The sequence below is a fragment of the Apus apus genome, chromosome 3, assembly GCF_020740795.1.
Source record: "Apus apus isolate bApuApu2 chromosome 3, bApuApu2.pri.cur, whole genome shotgun sequence".
Classification (NCBI taxonomy): domain Eukaryota; kingdom Metazoa; phylum Chordata; class Aves; order Apodiformes; family Apodidae; genus Apus; species Apus apus.
Window position 1 is genome coordinate 109238793 of NC_067284.1, and position 15485 is coordinate 109254277.

At 41.1% G+C, this 15485-nt stretch overlaps 1 protein-coding gene across 3 annotated transcripts in view; it reads right to left on the bottom strand.

Moving 5' to 3' along the window:
• Positions 1–2329, bottom strand: part of CLIC5 (chloride intracellular channel 5) — a 98811-nt gene extending 96482 nt beyond the window's left edge. For all 3 annotated transcript variants that reach the window (XM_051614790.1, XM_051614789.1, XM_051614788.1), the window contains exon 1: positions 1997–2329. In XM_051614790.1, the coding sequence (XP_051470750.1) occupies positions 1997–2059 (63 nt within the window). In that variant the 5' untranslated portion in view covers positions 2060–2329. The remainder of the gene's footprint in view (positions 1–1996) is intronic.
• Between the last annotated feature and the right edge of the window lie 13156 nt (positions 2330–15485).

The following is a 15485-nucleotide window of genomic DNA, read 5'->3' on the forward strand; positions in this document are numbered from 1 at the left end:
CTGTTCTTCTTTCCATCCTTAAAACAGAGCAAGTGCCTTCTCCTTTGCAAACTCTTTCCTGGACGAGCCTCCCTGTTTGTCTCTCCTCACTAACGTGCTGTTCTGGTTTTCAACTTTTAGCTCATCTCTTTCTTGGATGTTCTTATTTATTTTTCTGAGCTGTATAATTTAATACTCTGGCTACATGCATTACTATACAACGTTTTAGACTTTTAAATAAATTAATGGCACCTTTCCAAAACATCAAGAGTTGCAATTTTTCAACCTAAATGGAAAGTCTCCAGGAAGATACCAATTAATGCTTTTGCTCTGGCTCTGCAAATTAAGAGTTTTATGTGACAGTCTCTGCTTAGTTCTGTAACATTCATTATGCAGGAAGTCACATCACCAAAAATGTTCTTTCTGGAGTTATAAATCTTCAGGTGATGGCACGACTCAGTTGAAAGCAGTGCAATTTTTTTCCAGTAACTTAGGGATATAGAACTTCACACAATGAATCTGGGCAATGACCTTCACTTTAACAGCTGAGGCAGGCAAAGAACCACATATCACAAATCTCTGTATCAGCCTAAATAAAATAGTGTAGGCATTAAAACATAGCAGCAGTTAAGGGTTTGCATTCCAGAATACATTGGTGATGACAAAGTGCCAAAAAATCCCACTAACATATTTTTTAGCCCTCAAACACTAAACTCCATTAAATTCACTTTGGTAAAAACAATGTGAAGAGGAAAGGTACCTGGATGTACAGACCTATGCAGGTCTCTTTTCATCCATTAAGCTCTACTGGGCAGTTAGGAACCAGGCATTCTTGTAAAATCAGTTTACTAGGGTAAAAAACCTCAGTGCTGGCTCTGTCAGACAGGCTACCCATGAACCAACTGGTTTTGGAAGATGTACGAAGAAGCTATGTGTACACATCATACATGTGGCTGACACTTCAACTTACAGCCCAAAATATCCATCAGGGAGTACAAAGCAATTATATACCCTCAATTTGACAGAAGGGAGAGGCTGGAATTTGGTTTCCCAATCATTCAGTACTTTGTTTGCAAAGAGCCTGATATAACTCCCACATATTAATAATAATGATCTTATTGATTTACAGGGATTCTTTAGACTCTAAGAGACCAAACTCCTGCATTTTACGTGGCCATAGTGGATTTTAGCCTCAATGTAGACGAGAGCTTTGAAACATGCTCTGAACATCAAAAAATCTGAGCTCTTCACTGGGAGAGAGTTTGCACAAAGTTTGCTGTTAAGAAAGTTCTATGTGTAAAGGGTTTGAACTGTGCCACTGATTTTAATGGTAAGATTTATATAGCACAAAACTAACAAACCTGCCCAATTTGAAACATTCTGAAATACTACCATAAAACAGGTGTATTTATTTTTATATCATTTTGTTAAATCTGTTTCTGTTCTCAGTTACCCTTGTATAAAATCAGAAGGAGCTTTGGGCTGAGGAAACTGAGAGTGAAAACTGATTTAGTTTTCAATTTTTTAGAACAAAAAAAAACAAACAACAAACAAAGCAGGAAATAACCAGAAGACTGTCAGCTTATCTCAGTCCTTTTTGGTTTGCAATACATTTCTTTTTCAGACCTGACAGCCTCTGCTGAGGTACTGAATCCTGGTTATCCCTCAACTCTTCATGCTCCCTTCCCAAAAATGGAGAAGGAAGTCAGGATTCTCAGTGAAAAACCTGGCAGTCTAAAGTTAGGACACAGGACATTGCACACAGCAGGCTAAGAATAACAGGGTGAAATCACGAGGAGATAAATAACAATAAAATATAGGAACTCTGACTCTCCCTCTGCAATATTACCCAATTCTAATGTCAGGGAGAAGAAAGCAGTGTGACTGTGTGTGCAAGAGATAACAGGCTGTCAAAGTACCACTGCTGCACAGTGCCAGAAAATTAAAGTTTGATTATTCAGTAGAAGCTGAGCTGATTTGAGAGTCACACCAGTGTCCAGTTCACAGTGCAACTTACCTTCACAAAGAGCTCGATTTCAGGGTCCTTTCCTTCCCCATTGGCAGGAACAGAGTCTGTCATTTTTCACCCCCAAGGCTGTACCAGCTGATCTCCCGCTATGAAGTGGCAAAAAGGAGGTTCCAACTGCACAGCAGGCAGCTTTCCCCTCCAAACAGCTCTCACCAAGCTCTTAAAACATCATTTGTAATGATAAAAGCTTGAAACCAGCAGAGAAAACAAGTTTGCAGGTTAATAAATAAATAAGAAGAAGAAAAGAAGGGCAGGCAGCAGAGCAGCAGTCCCTGTTAGGGTTGTGTAGTTCTTCAGAGCAACAAGTGCTGCTGTGCTCTGGTACAGTATCCTCATCTGTCAGAGCTGCAGTTCTGCCTGCCCAAAATAGCCCAGAGCATAAAAAAAGAGGGTGGGGTTAGCTCACAGGGGAGGAGACAAGCTCCTGGTACCTACGGCAGGATCAGTCTCTGAGCAAATAGTTATCCTCTTCCCTGTTCCCAGCCTTTCTGTGGCCCCTTCCCATATTCTACAGCTGGGAGCACCAGCGACAGGGGAAGTGGGAAAGTCTGCAGCAGGCTGGGTTCATTGCTTTAAGCAACAGTGATGTTTTTTCCTTCTTTTCTGAAAGGTGCTCATCCTGCTTCTAGCTGTTCAAAACCCTAATATTGTTATTGCTAAGAACGGCAAGGAAAAAAGACCCTAATTTCTTCACCCTGTGCATTGGCTGTTGCAAGGAGGGTGGAGAAGAGCAGAGCTCTGCCTCAGCCAAAACCCCTGTGTGTGGTACAAAGTGGTACAGAAGCCAAAACTGAGCACTCTTAGGTGAGAAAACCACCCATGGTGCCACCACCCCTGATGGAGTTCATGAGCAGAGGAATGGGGATGCAATTACACCGGAAAATTAAGATCTTCAGGGCCCTGGGAAAATCAAAATATTTGGGTCCCATAACTATTTCTCAGTGTGTCCCTCGGGGTGCTGGTTGTAGCAGGAGGCCAGGAGAGTGAAGATACACTGGAGTATAGAATAAAACTTCTGAGGGCCTCAGCGTGCTGCTGACACAACTGTCACCATCTCTACTCCCTCCCTTCACCCTGCATTCCCTGCGTGACTCAGAGGCCACCCCAAGCAAGGGGTGGCACAGGACAGAAAGCCCTGACACAGCTAAATGCTTGGACTCGATGATCTTCAAGGTCTTTTTCATCCAGAAACGTTCTGTGATTCTGCAAAAGGTGTGGAGGGAGGGAGTGCTGGCACAGGAGAGGAGAGCAAAGGCAAAGGAGTCGGGTGGGACCTCCTCTTGATTTCCATCAGTGCCTGGAGGGACTGGCTACCTCGGCGCCCTCCTGCCCTTGGAACACCCCTTCCTTCACCTCTGCCTGTTTCAGGACCACCTCAGCTCCAGCTCCTACTCCGTCTGCAGCTCACACTGCCAGACACGAGCAGTTTTACCTTCCTCTTCTGACACGGAGAGGCCTTTGGGGTCTGGTTTTGGCACAACCAAACAACCCCCTTTCCTGAAAGTGCTCCGAGCTGTGTGCTTTCCTGATCGTCTTTCACTGCCTCCCGTGACCTCTAGGCATTTGACACAGGTCCAGAGCAGTAGCAACCAACAGCTCTGTGGGTAAGATCTATGGGAATTCCCCACAACAGCTGTTTCTTGTGTGCTCTGTGAAGCACTGAAATGGTTAACGAGTAAATCTCGTTATGCTGTTGCAACTGTAATTACAACATAATCAACATTATAATTAGTGTAAAAATGTGCTTATGGTTTTTAGATCTAATTAGCACTCATTCAAACAACTGGAAGGTTAACTATAAGAGAATTAAGTGTTATTACTCCTTTGATTTCAAACTTTTATGTGTAATTTTTGGACTAGATACATTAATTACCAAACATTTATAGTATAATTATTCTTAGGCCTACAGGCAAACTTCCAAGGACATGAGCTAAGTGTACTTAACATGTAGCAAAAAGAATCATTGCATTGTAGTTATATATTACAGCTACAGAAGTCTGCCAAAAAACAGTCACCATATCTCTAAAATTTATTCCTAAATATCAGATTATCAGCTACATGATTGCAGGCTTTTGTTTTTGCTGAAAAAAAATGTTTTGCTTTAGCACCACATGCAACAACATCATTCCCCTTAATGAGGGCTCCTGTAAACAATGGCAAGTGGATCATCTTGACTGAAGTTACCTGTAGCTCCAGCCTCACTGAAAATGCTGTTTTGTTATAAGCAAGTGCTTTAAACAATTTATATTACAGGAGCATTTACATATATATATATAAATATAAAAGCTCTAGAAGAGAAAATACTGCCAGCTGTAAGCACAGTGAGGAGGTAATGCTACCAAAATGTTTGAATAAAATGAGCATTCAAGATATCAGCACTTAAAAGATGTGATTCATGTGACCTATTTAGACATCTACTTTAGAATGAAAAAACGTGCCCTAGGAGTGCCTGCTTTTTTCCACTTCCTAATAAAGGGAGCCCAGAGTAACAAGCTCTGGTAAAGACATTATAATGGTCAGACAAATCCTGCTGTAATTATTAAGTAATAGAAATCTGTGACTTTAGTGCCTGATTCCTGTGCACGTGTCATCTCCCACTGCACAAGTTGTGCATGTCTTGTACTTCTGAAAGCTGAACTCTAGATGTAGCAATTTCAGTAGAGAGTCAACATGTCAAAACATTTAAATCCTTCCTTCCCAGTCACTGTCTGGGTTTAGTGATGTATTATAATTAGTTTGCAAGATGAAGATGATTGTGCTGAGGTTCAGCAAAGCAGAAGGGAAACTGTGCAATACAGAGGAAGGGAGGTAGGTTGCATTGAAGCTGTTTCCTTCTTGACCCAGATATAAACTATTGCAGGACTGGGCCAGACCCTATCTGGTTCAAGATGCTTCTGGCCAGCAGTGCCCCTGGAAGGTCCCTTTCTCCTTTGTTTTCACCTATGAGGCATTTCCTTGTGTTCATCTCTTGCCCCAAGACTTCATACGGGGTGCTTCCAGGCTACAGAAGCTGCAGTGTGAACACCCCAGATCTGATATTCCAGCTGTGCTTTTAGGTATCCACAGAGAGAATAACCCAGCCCACCTCAAAAAAAAGCTGATTTTTAAAAATTTTCCTATGGAACCCCTAGAAGAAACCAAGCAAAACAGTGTCTGGTTCACATAAATACTGTTTTTTAAAAAATAGATTCTGAAGGCTTGATTTAAGATAAACATTGTAGGAGGCAATGAGTAGGATGAAATACATACACACACACACACACACAACTTCAGGAATCTACTCATGCATTTATGGCTTTGCTGTCATATAAAACTGACTTATCACTTACATCTGGGAGGAACCTTTTTGACTATAATAGTTATTATTGTCTGCACAGCTTTGTTTTGTGTTATGAAATCAACCCTTTCTTCAGCCAAATTAAGGGTAAGATACTGATAAATAATTAGTACACTCTCATTTTACTGCAAAGAATGAGTTGCTTAGTTTGGCCTATCATCTTCTCTCAAGTCAGAAGCAGCAGAGGCTTTGAGTTACATACAAGAACATTAGACATTGAATTATGAACTCCTCATAAACCAAGTCATTGTAGTTTGAAGTTTATGAGGTATATAAATGGATATGAGCACATTAATAAAAGAAGAGGACAGCTTCAGAAAAGGAATCGTCACATCTCCAGATAAGACCTCTATTGTAGGTGAACTCTGACAAACTATCAGTTTTCAGGAGCCTGATCCAAGCTTCACTTCCAGCAAAGATTTGTCCCAAGGGGGTGACTCAGAGGCCAAGCATCCAGAATGTAATTCTATCGTGGAGTTCTCCAGCAGACTGCTAAGTTACCAAGAAGGATCAGGGCACGGATCCGTGCACACTTGGTGCTGCCACCCAGCCCGTTCTGTGGGAGCAGCGTTACGCAGGTGCCATTTTTCATGTGGTGAATAACCTTCCATTATGGATGAAAAGAATCATAGAATCATAGAATCCTAGGGGTTGGAAGGGACCTCGAAAGATCATCTAGTCCAACCCCCCTGCCAGAGCAGGATCACCCAGAGTACATCACACAGGAAGGCGTCCAGGCGGGTTTTGAATGTCTTCAGCGAAGGAGACTCCACAACCTCTCTGGGCAGCCTGTTCCAGGGCTCTGTCACTCTTACAGTAAAAAAATTTTTCCTGATATTCATTAAACCTCCTATGCTCCAAACAGAAGCAGCAAAATCTTGGTGCAGCTGCCGTAAAAGGTATTTGGGGCTAGGACTTTACCTGAGAATTATTTAACTGCTTAGTTGCCCAAAAAAACCACACTAAGCAGCAGCCAGGTACTAAGCCTGCATGTTTGAATAGATCATGAAAACACATGTTCTGGGGACAGTTCTGAATTACAGTCAATTGGCAACTGCATTCATTGCAGGCTAGTAGCTTTGACATGCTATTTATTCAATGAGTTAACAAACACAAGGAATCAATCCAATAACTTTACTTTCCTTTTGAGTTACAGTGTGTCACTATCTAGCCCTTGATTAATCTTCTGAAAAATCAAAAGGGATTTGTCTCAGATATTTGGAGTCAGACTGCACGTTCCCCTCCCCAGATGTACATGACAAGCAAGGATGTACAAAGCTCTTTCCATTAGTTTCATGCCAGGGTTGGGTGAGTAGATATTTTCAACTCCAGAGACATACATTGCCTCAAAACCTGCTGCTTTGATAAAGGAACTCGGATTTTGTTCCTTTTTATAAATTGTCCCACACTCAAGGGTATGGAACAGAAGAAACCAAGTGATACAAAAGGCACACAGCTTGAATGTCCCAAGAGACAGGATGGAATGGCAAAACTTAGGCCAGAAAACTTTGCACTCCCCTTAACTGGCAAATTTTAGATAGACTGCTCTACACCCATCCCCCAGACATTATGAATTCATCACAGCCATGAGCTACAGCAGCTCTCCTTTACCTTCCTATGAAAATGCATCATTTTAGCTCTAAAGGTCTCTGGATGAAACTCAGCTGTTTAACAGAAGAGTAGATCACTAGAATCAGCACAGACAGGAATTCTGCAAAGTAGGTTCTAGTCCAAAAGCATGAAATCATGTTTATATATAGTTATGTTCTCACATGGATGAGGGATCCAGCGTTGCTGTAACATTAACGCACATTAACAACGTCAGGAGAAAAACCCACTGCTGTTCAGTGTCAAGAGGGATTTCATTATGGGTAATTATCTCAGCACTCACATTGAGACAGTCACAGCTACCCATTCACATGGAAATGGCACTTAGAAATGTACAAAATCATCTCCTAATGCTGCATTCAGGAAAGAGGTTTCTGGAGAGCAGTGGTTTATTCCTTTATTTCTTTATTTTACTATCATTCCAAAACTGGCATTTCTATTAAAAACAAAAGACACTTCCAAACAGGACTGAGACTGCTCTGGAAAGTGGTATTGTAAGGGATACAATGGAGAGCATTACAGACTGTCCTGAACCATGGGCTGTATGGATAATGTGGCTGATTAGGAGGACCGTAGATATCCTCAGCCCTTTGTTTTTCCAGTGAAGTCCTCCATACTGTTGGGTGTTGTGAGGAAAAAAAAGAAAACCACCAGGTAGTGTGATGTACCTACTGTTGTTCAACCACTGCTGTCACAGAAGTAACATTACATTATTTTACTTACAAGTCTGCAACAGAGTAATGTTGGCCTAATTTCCAAGTGTTCTTAGTGCAAGTCCCTATTTAGATTATTTCTGTTCATTACTCTGTATGCTTCTTGTCTCAAATTAAGTGTGAATTAATTAGGATTTGAAGAATGTCCATGGAAACTAGGATTAAATGCCCCCAAGCAAAAGACCAGCACACAACACACTACTCCAATCCTGGATTAGAAATTATTATTTACAGAATGTGTTCAAAATGGCATGTACAACTCAGGCAGATCTCAAGCTAAGTTTCAATTCCCCCCAGTAAACAAGGGCCAAAGAATGCACAATTGCTGCTGATTTTGTTGCATACATTTGTGTTTCATTCTGTTGTTCAGCAAACAATTTGGCTGAAAGCAGAAATTACTTTCTATATTCTGATGCACTTTATTTCTAAAAGATGAAGCCTTCAACAACTCAGTTTGAAATTACTCATGACTCAGACTAGTTCCCATGGGTTCAAATGCTGGCAACAGTGTCATTTAGCTGTGCCAGATGAAGCCATAAAGCACCTGCACAGCAGGTTTGGTACATGGATCTGCACAGCAGATTACAGGATCCTCTGTGGTGTATGAACTCTTCGGCTTAAGAACAGGGCTTCTGGCTTTTGGCTCCCTGACAAACCCACACTTGTTCAGTATGAAGCAGCATGGATCAACATCTTTGCATCTCTCTTTATGGCAGCAGAGCTTAAACCTCTGCATCCATTATGACCCACCTCACCAAGGGCCAAGCTTTACGCCTGGTTTAACGCAGCTGGCTGACCTCAAACCTTACAGTGAACTGTAGAACCCTTCTGTTCTCCTCAGAACATTGCCCTCATTCATTTTTCATTTCACCTTTCGGTACTTCTGTGATAAAGTTTCCACAAAGTTTACCAGTGAAAAAACTCGCTTCCCTCAGTGCATCACCTCAAGCTGTTGCTAAATGAATGGTGGGTTGTTTGTTGCTGTTTTTTTCTTCTTTCTTCAACATAAGAGTTCAACATCTGGAGGCACCTGACACTGGCTTGGTGGTCTTGCATTTTAGCTTTTCTTTGCTTGAGGACACTTTTTACTGCACAATCAATGCAGACAACCAGGATGAATTGGAGCAATGGTTAGTTAAGCACAGATGCAAACCCCTCTTCTGCAACTACACTTTCACATTAGTAGACTTTCACTGGTTATCACCATGCACGGGTTATAGGGACTTCAGAGACCATGTCCCACATCCTTAAGTGAAAGACAGTGGTAGCAATTCTTAAAGGAGAGCTTAGCTTAAGAATGAAATTCAGCTCTGAGAACAGTCTGAATAGTGATGGGGTCTTAAGTCTGTCACTATTGGGAATACTGGGTAGTCTAACTAGAAAGGTGTCAATGTGTTTTTCCCTTAAATGGAAGATTTTCCAAAAAATGTCCATCTTTTCCCAAATCACAGAGCATGTAGCAGGTATCACTTTTATAGGGAAGGTATGGGCCCTCGGTCACCAGCTGAAACACCTGGAGAAAACCTCATAAATCACTGAAATGTCAAAGCCCGGAGTTGTGTTTGCAGTCTCACTACCCTGAACTTGGTGACAGCTGTGATAAAATTCTGTACTAGGCTTTTCTGAGAGACCCTAATAAGTTAGAAAAGTGCTAATGAGATATGGAGCCCTTTACTCATTATCAGCAGTTTCTACCCATTCCTCGACAAGCAGCATATAAGAATTTATGCCAGTCTAATTAATAAATACATATAATGGTATCTCATGATGCTGAGAAAAAAAATAAATCCCCCTTCATAGGATGGCACCAATAAGAGACTCCCAGGTAATCTCTTGGCTACATGGTGACACAGAAAATTGACTTTCAGAGAGGAAAGGCCAAGAGTTCCCAGGGGTGAAGTCAGGTGTGCTGTAAGAATTGACTTCTCTCAGTTCTGCTACTTGATTAAGTGGAAGCCACTGTGAGGGAGTTTCTACTGTCTCTGCTCGTGCAGGGTCTCCTCATCACAAAAAGATTACATTAGTCTGCAGAACTGCCAAACTTACCATCCTCTGCAATTAATCTTGTTTGCTATGAGAGATCTCTCAATTAAAAGGTAATTGAAATGTTCTTATGAAAGGGAAAATGGCTAGGCAGTTATAAGTGACCTTTTCAGAAAATTAATTGTGTCAAATCAAAACTGAGGGCAAGTTAGCCAGGTCATCTGTCAATCTTGCAGGTTATTCCGAACTCTGCAGTGTGCAATAATAAACCAGAAAAATAAAATACTGTAACTAAACTGAAATCTACCATACCAATTTAATAGTGCTAATTTACACAAAATCAAAGAGAAAGACAGAAAACTGGATTCAATACATGAGGGAACAGTTTACTATTGATAAGAGCGATAGTGCCACCTATTTTTAGGACTTCCTGATGCTTTCCCTGATTCCACCCTGTTTTCAGTTCCATGTAACTTTTGCCAGACTTTGAAAGGGAAGCTCCTCAACACAGGTCTCTGCCTTCATTTCAAAGCACTTCAGACACCCACAAAGGTTTATCTTGCAATGCAATCAGCCACCGCAGTTACTATTCCCCCAAAGAGTCTACAGTTTAAAACAGAAGGTGGGCAAAGCTTGACAGGGAACAGAAAGGCAAGATAACCACCCAATTTCCCCAGAACCAACAGCAAGGCTAAGAACAAACTCCTGAACTCCTCAACGCCAGCTTAGTGATTGTCAAATCAAAACACGTTTCTTTTTCCGAGTGTCCAGAATTCCATTGCTGCACAGTGTGCTCCCCATACAGGTGACTACGTGAGTATATTTAAAACATTCTTGCACACAAACCCACAGATATTCTGCAGGCACACTGGGAAAGACATTCCACCAGCCCACCTGTCACGCTCTGCTCCGAAAACCTGATCTTCAGTTTGTGACTTTTGGTTTGTTTTAATTAAGCTTGGTTACTTCCTCCGTGAGTCACACCGGCCTGTGTGTGTCTCCACTTGACAAGTTAATTGTTAAGTGGAATTAAGCAGCAGGATGTTCTTTGCTCGCATATTTGGAGGCACTTGGAGAACACGGTCTCCTCCCTGGCTGGCAGGGGAGGAGGGAATGCCAGGCAGCTGGGCTGCTCGCCGGGCTTTTATACCGGGGCTATTTTTAGCTGTTATCAGCCATGGTGCACAGGGCCAATCAGCACCCGATGCCTGCAAGAAACTCTCCTCCCGTCCGAACTTCATTCCCTGCAATCTCACAGGGAGGAGCCAAACGACTGTGAATTTGCTGCTCTCAACTTCTGCTGTCAGTTATTAACACCTGGCAAGGCGCTAGCGCAGCAAAGGACACGCACGGTCAGGTCAACGCTGGAGCTGTTGGTGCCACAGCGAAGCACCCTGTCTCCACTGGGTGAAAAGAAGTGCATTTCAGGTGTCTCATAAGGTCTAATGAGGAATGCAGTCCTGCGGGGTGACATCCACCTAAAACAGCTTGTGTGGTTTTTACAGAGGTGTTCCTTTTTTATGTCATCTTGTAAATATGCATCATGTAACAAGAAACTACTTATTGCTGATTGTTTACAAATCCATGTGGTCACCAAAGAAAGGGAAGAAAGACCAGAGCCTCTTCAAAATGGGCCACGTGGTATATTGCAATTTTTTGATACTGGATACCTTTATCCAGTGTATTTGTTTAGTAACTTTTCACAGAGATATGACCTTGTAGTAACTTTAGGCTTTGAGAAATTGTTGGTGGGGTTAAACTGCTCAGACACAGACCTCCAGGGCCACGGTAGGTGCCTTGGGGTATCCAGCCTCCAGCAGCTGCTTTTCACAGGAACATGTTAAAGTAGCTGAAACATTTCCCAGCTGAGAGAGCTGCTTTCTCAGATGGTACCTGGTCAGATTTAACAGGCGATCAGAGTTCCCTTTTAATTGATCCACAACTTAATAACTGACTTCCTAGAAATTTAAAGTGGATTAATTCCTGCAGATAGTCTGTGTTACATCCTGGGGTGTTTAATTCAAAGAGGTGGTCTCTGAGGTTTGTGAACTGCCATTTCTAGCCAATGTAAGAATTTCTCCTCATATTCAGCTTCTATCCAACATGGGAACAGGAAAAAAAATAAGCATTTCAAAGCAATGTTCAAGAATTTTTCTGCCAGACAGAGAATGATTAAAAAAAGACTTCCTTAGTTTTGCACAGTCAAATCCCTAAATCCAAACAATCTTCAAGCTGCATGCACAGAGTATGCATCCAAGTATCTTGAGTAATATCCTGTCTGCAGGACAGGATTTTCATTTTCAGCCCAGGCTTGCCACAGAGGCCTACTGAGCAGCCAGCATATTAAACATGATGTGCATGGCATCACTTCATTAGAAATACTCACTCTATTGCTCTTTATCATATTCATCTGAACTGACACGTTTGATTTTCTTTTGTCCCCAAAACGACAAAGAATGAGACCAAACATGAGATAACTAAATGAAATGGAGCAATTGGGTTCTTACCATTTCATACCTTACATCTAAATTTCCTAGAATCACAGAATGGTTTGAGTTGGAAAGGACCTTACAGATCATCTAGTTTCAAACCCCCCTGCCATGAGCAGAGACACCTCCCACTAGACCAAGCTGCTCCGAGACCCATCAAATGCAGCCTCAAACACTTCCAGGGATGGGGTATCCAAAACTTCCCTGGGCAACCTGTGCCAGTGTCTCACCACCCTCATAGTGAAGAATTTCTTCCTCATGCCTAACCTAAATCTCCCCTTTTCCAGTTTAAAGCCATTACTCCTTGTCCTATCATTCCATGCCCTTGTAAAGAGTTCACCTCAGCTTTCCTGTAGCCCCTTCAGGTACTGGAAGGTGCTCTCAGGTCTCCCTGGAGCCTTCTCTTCTCCAGGCTGAACAACCCCAACTCTCCCAGATTCTCTGCACAGCAGAGGTGCTCCAGGCTTCTGATCATCTTTGTGGCTCTACTCTGGACTCATTCCAACAGCTCCATATCCTTCTTGTGCTGGGGACTCCAGAACTGGACACAGTACTCCAGGCAGGGTCTCACCAGAATGGTGTAGAGGGGGAGAATCCTCTCCCTTGAGCTGCTGGCCACGCTTCTTTTGATGCAGGCCAGGACACATCTGGCTTTCTGGGCTGCAAGCACACATTGCCAGCTCATATTGAGATTCTCTCAACCAACACCCTTCTCCTCAGGACTGCTCTCAATCCATTTTCCACCCAACCTGTCATTTATGCATATATATACGATAACAATTTAAATTAGTTAAGCTCTCTGTCTTCCTAAAGCAAAGAATGGCATTTCAGTGTTGTCCAGTTGAACTTCATCTTTCTTAAACACTATGATTCTTCTCTAAAGGTTCATCAGCTTCCTATAAAAAGTTCTGCTTTCTATTCTTCTTTTTCCCAAACTGCCAAAGTATTTAAGTAGAAAAATAATTTTATAAATTTAATTGTATAGAAAAAATGTGAAAGAAAGTTTTTATATCCTAAAACGTTAGGCATGTGTGTTACACTTGTTATGGATAAACATCAGAGCACGGAGCTCCAAAAACTCCAAAAGCTAAAAAAAAAAACAAACAACAACCCTCTTAGGTCAACAAATCTACTCTATAAAATTCAGGATTCTTGAACTATTTTCCCCAGTGGTTATTTGGAAAGGTTCTAGACATTACAAATAGGAACACATTCTAGGGACATTAAGAAATAAAAATTTCTATGTTTAAATTACTTCTCTTGCTGTTCCTATTCAATGAGGACTTGCCAGAATTATTCAGACAGCTCACTGACAAGTCACAAGCCATTTCTGGCTAACAGAGACCCTCTTACAATGAGGGGCCACCAAAGAATCAGTGTTACAGATAAGGATGCACATTTTTACAGAGCAAGTATAAAAGTGGGGTAAGTATAAAACACATCTGCAGGCCAGATTTTTAAATCAAATACATTTTAAAATAAATTTAAAAATGGTACAAATACATGTCGGCAAAAGTCAGAAGAGAAATTAAATACCTATATATTTGGATGCAAAGCTTCTACTCCTTCCATTTGCTTCTCAACAAGTCCTCAAGGTATAGGGATACCGTGTTGAGCTTCAGATGCTAAGTGTTCCAAAGAGCAGTAAAACAGACAAGTGAACAACCCCATCTAAATGTCAATTAAGGATCCAGAGAGAAGCCCTCCAAAGCTGTTGAATTTCAGACTCAGGACCAGTACCTGTGAGTACTCTTAATGCCAACAGGACATTGGAAATGATGCCCTGCTGGTGCTCTGCAGGCAGACTAGAGAACCTTGGAATGATGTTAGTAAAGCATGATTAGTGATGAAAGGTGTGAGGGTAAACGAAAAACTGTGAAAGGGAACTGAGAAATTCATTAAGCTTTTTCTGTAACATGTTTACATCAGGACATTTCACCTCAAATAGAATGATGTGTTTACTTAAATAATCCTAGGTAGCTTAAACAAGGAGGTTATTAAAGGAATCTTTTTTGCTGCTTGTTTAGTCTAGGTATAAAAGTAGAAGCAACCTGAGACAGGATGCAGCTGGTGGAAAAAAAATAAAAAGACACCTTTGTGGAAAGAAGAAATGTGCAGAAGGGGATTACAATGACAACTAGAAGAAACGGAGACAAAAAGGATTGACTGGTTTAGCCCCCAAAAATCTGAGGATGTCTAAAACTAACCTGATTTTAAAAAGCACCAAATGAAAGAATTAAATGCTAATGGACCATGCTGGCACAGGAACAAGGATGTATGAGCTGCACAGGAATAAATGTCATTTGGAAATTAGAGTAAGGCATCAAACCATCAGAGCAGTAACATTCTGAAACAGGTTTCCAAAGAAATAATAATGGACACTTAGGTTTTAGATGGACCTTGATCAGGTTATGAATTATGTATTATAAGATAAGCCTGTCAGTGACAGCAAAAAAAAAAAAAATACTGTTTCAATGTCCCAAAAGGTCACTCCAGTCCCATTATTTACTTATTTATTTTCAGATCACCAAGGAACTAAATTTAGAAAATCATCTTGGTGAGTGTGCAAATATTTCTACTTTTCTGTGCCTTATTTTTTATAAATATGTGAGTGGGAAAATGTTGTTTTTCTCTGGGAATGCGTGTTCTTGAGTTTTACTTCATTAACACTTGTAGACTGCTGTGAGGTGACTGCATGGAGGCTGCAACAGAAAATCAATTAACTCACTAATCAAAATCCTGGTTTCAAACACTGATTGCTTGTAGTAAAACCAGACCTGTGCACTAACCAATTCACTTCTCCTCTGTTCTTGAATTTATCATTATAACCTCATGAAGGTCCCTAACATTTTACATTATCAGAGGTGTACCAACAGTAAAAGGTCAACCACAACTACATCATTAATTGATATGAAAAGGATCATCTAGAGTTCTAATATAAAAATCACACTTGCACATAACAAATCAATGACTCATTTTAGATTAACATGCCACCTGCTATTTCCCCCCCCCCCAGAAGTAGTTTCATACAGGTACTTACAACTGCTTAATGGCAAACATTATGTATTTTTTAAACTGCCACTGATTCAGGAAAACATTCAGATATTCCTTTTCAGCCACAATCACAGTGAATGAGAGAACACCAAAAATATTTCTAATGTACCAGTAAATACAGTTGCAGAACAGTGGAAGATTTCCCTCCTACACAGGGTCTTATGACTCAAAGAAAAAAAGCAGATTTTCTTTTCACAATTAAAATCCTAAGATGTTTTCGAACTGGTACCTAGGAACTTATACCTAGTAAATTCAGTTGGCTTTTTTCTTTTATTGTGGTGTCTAAAATAGAA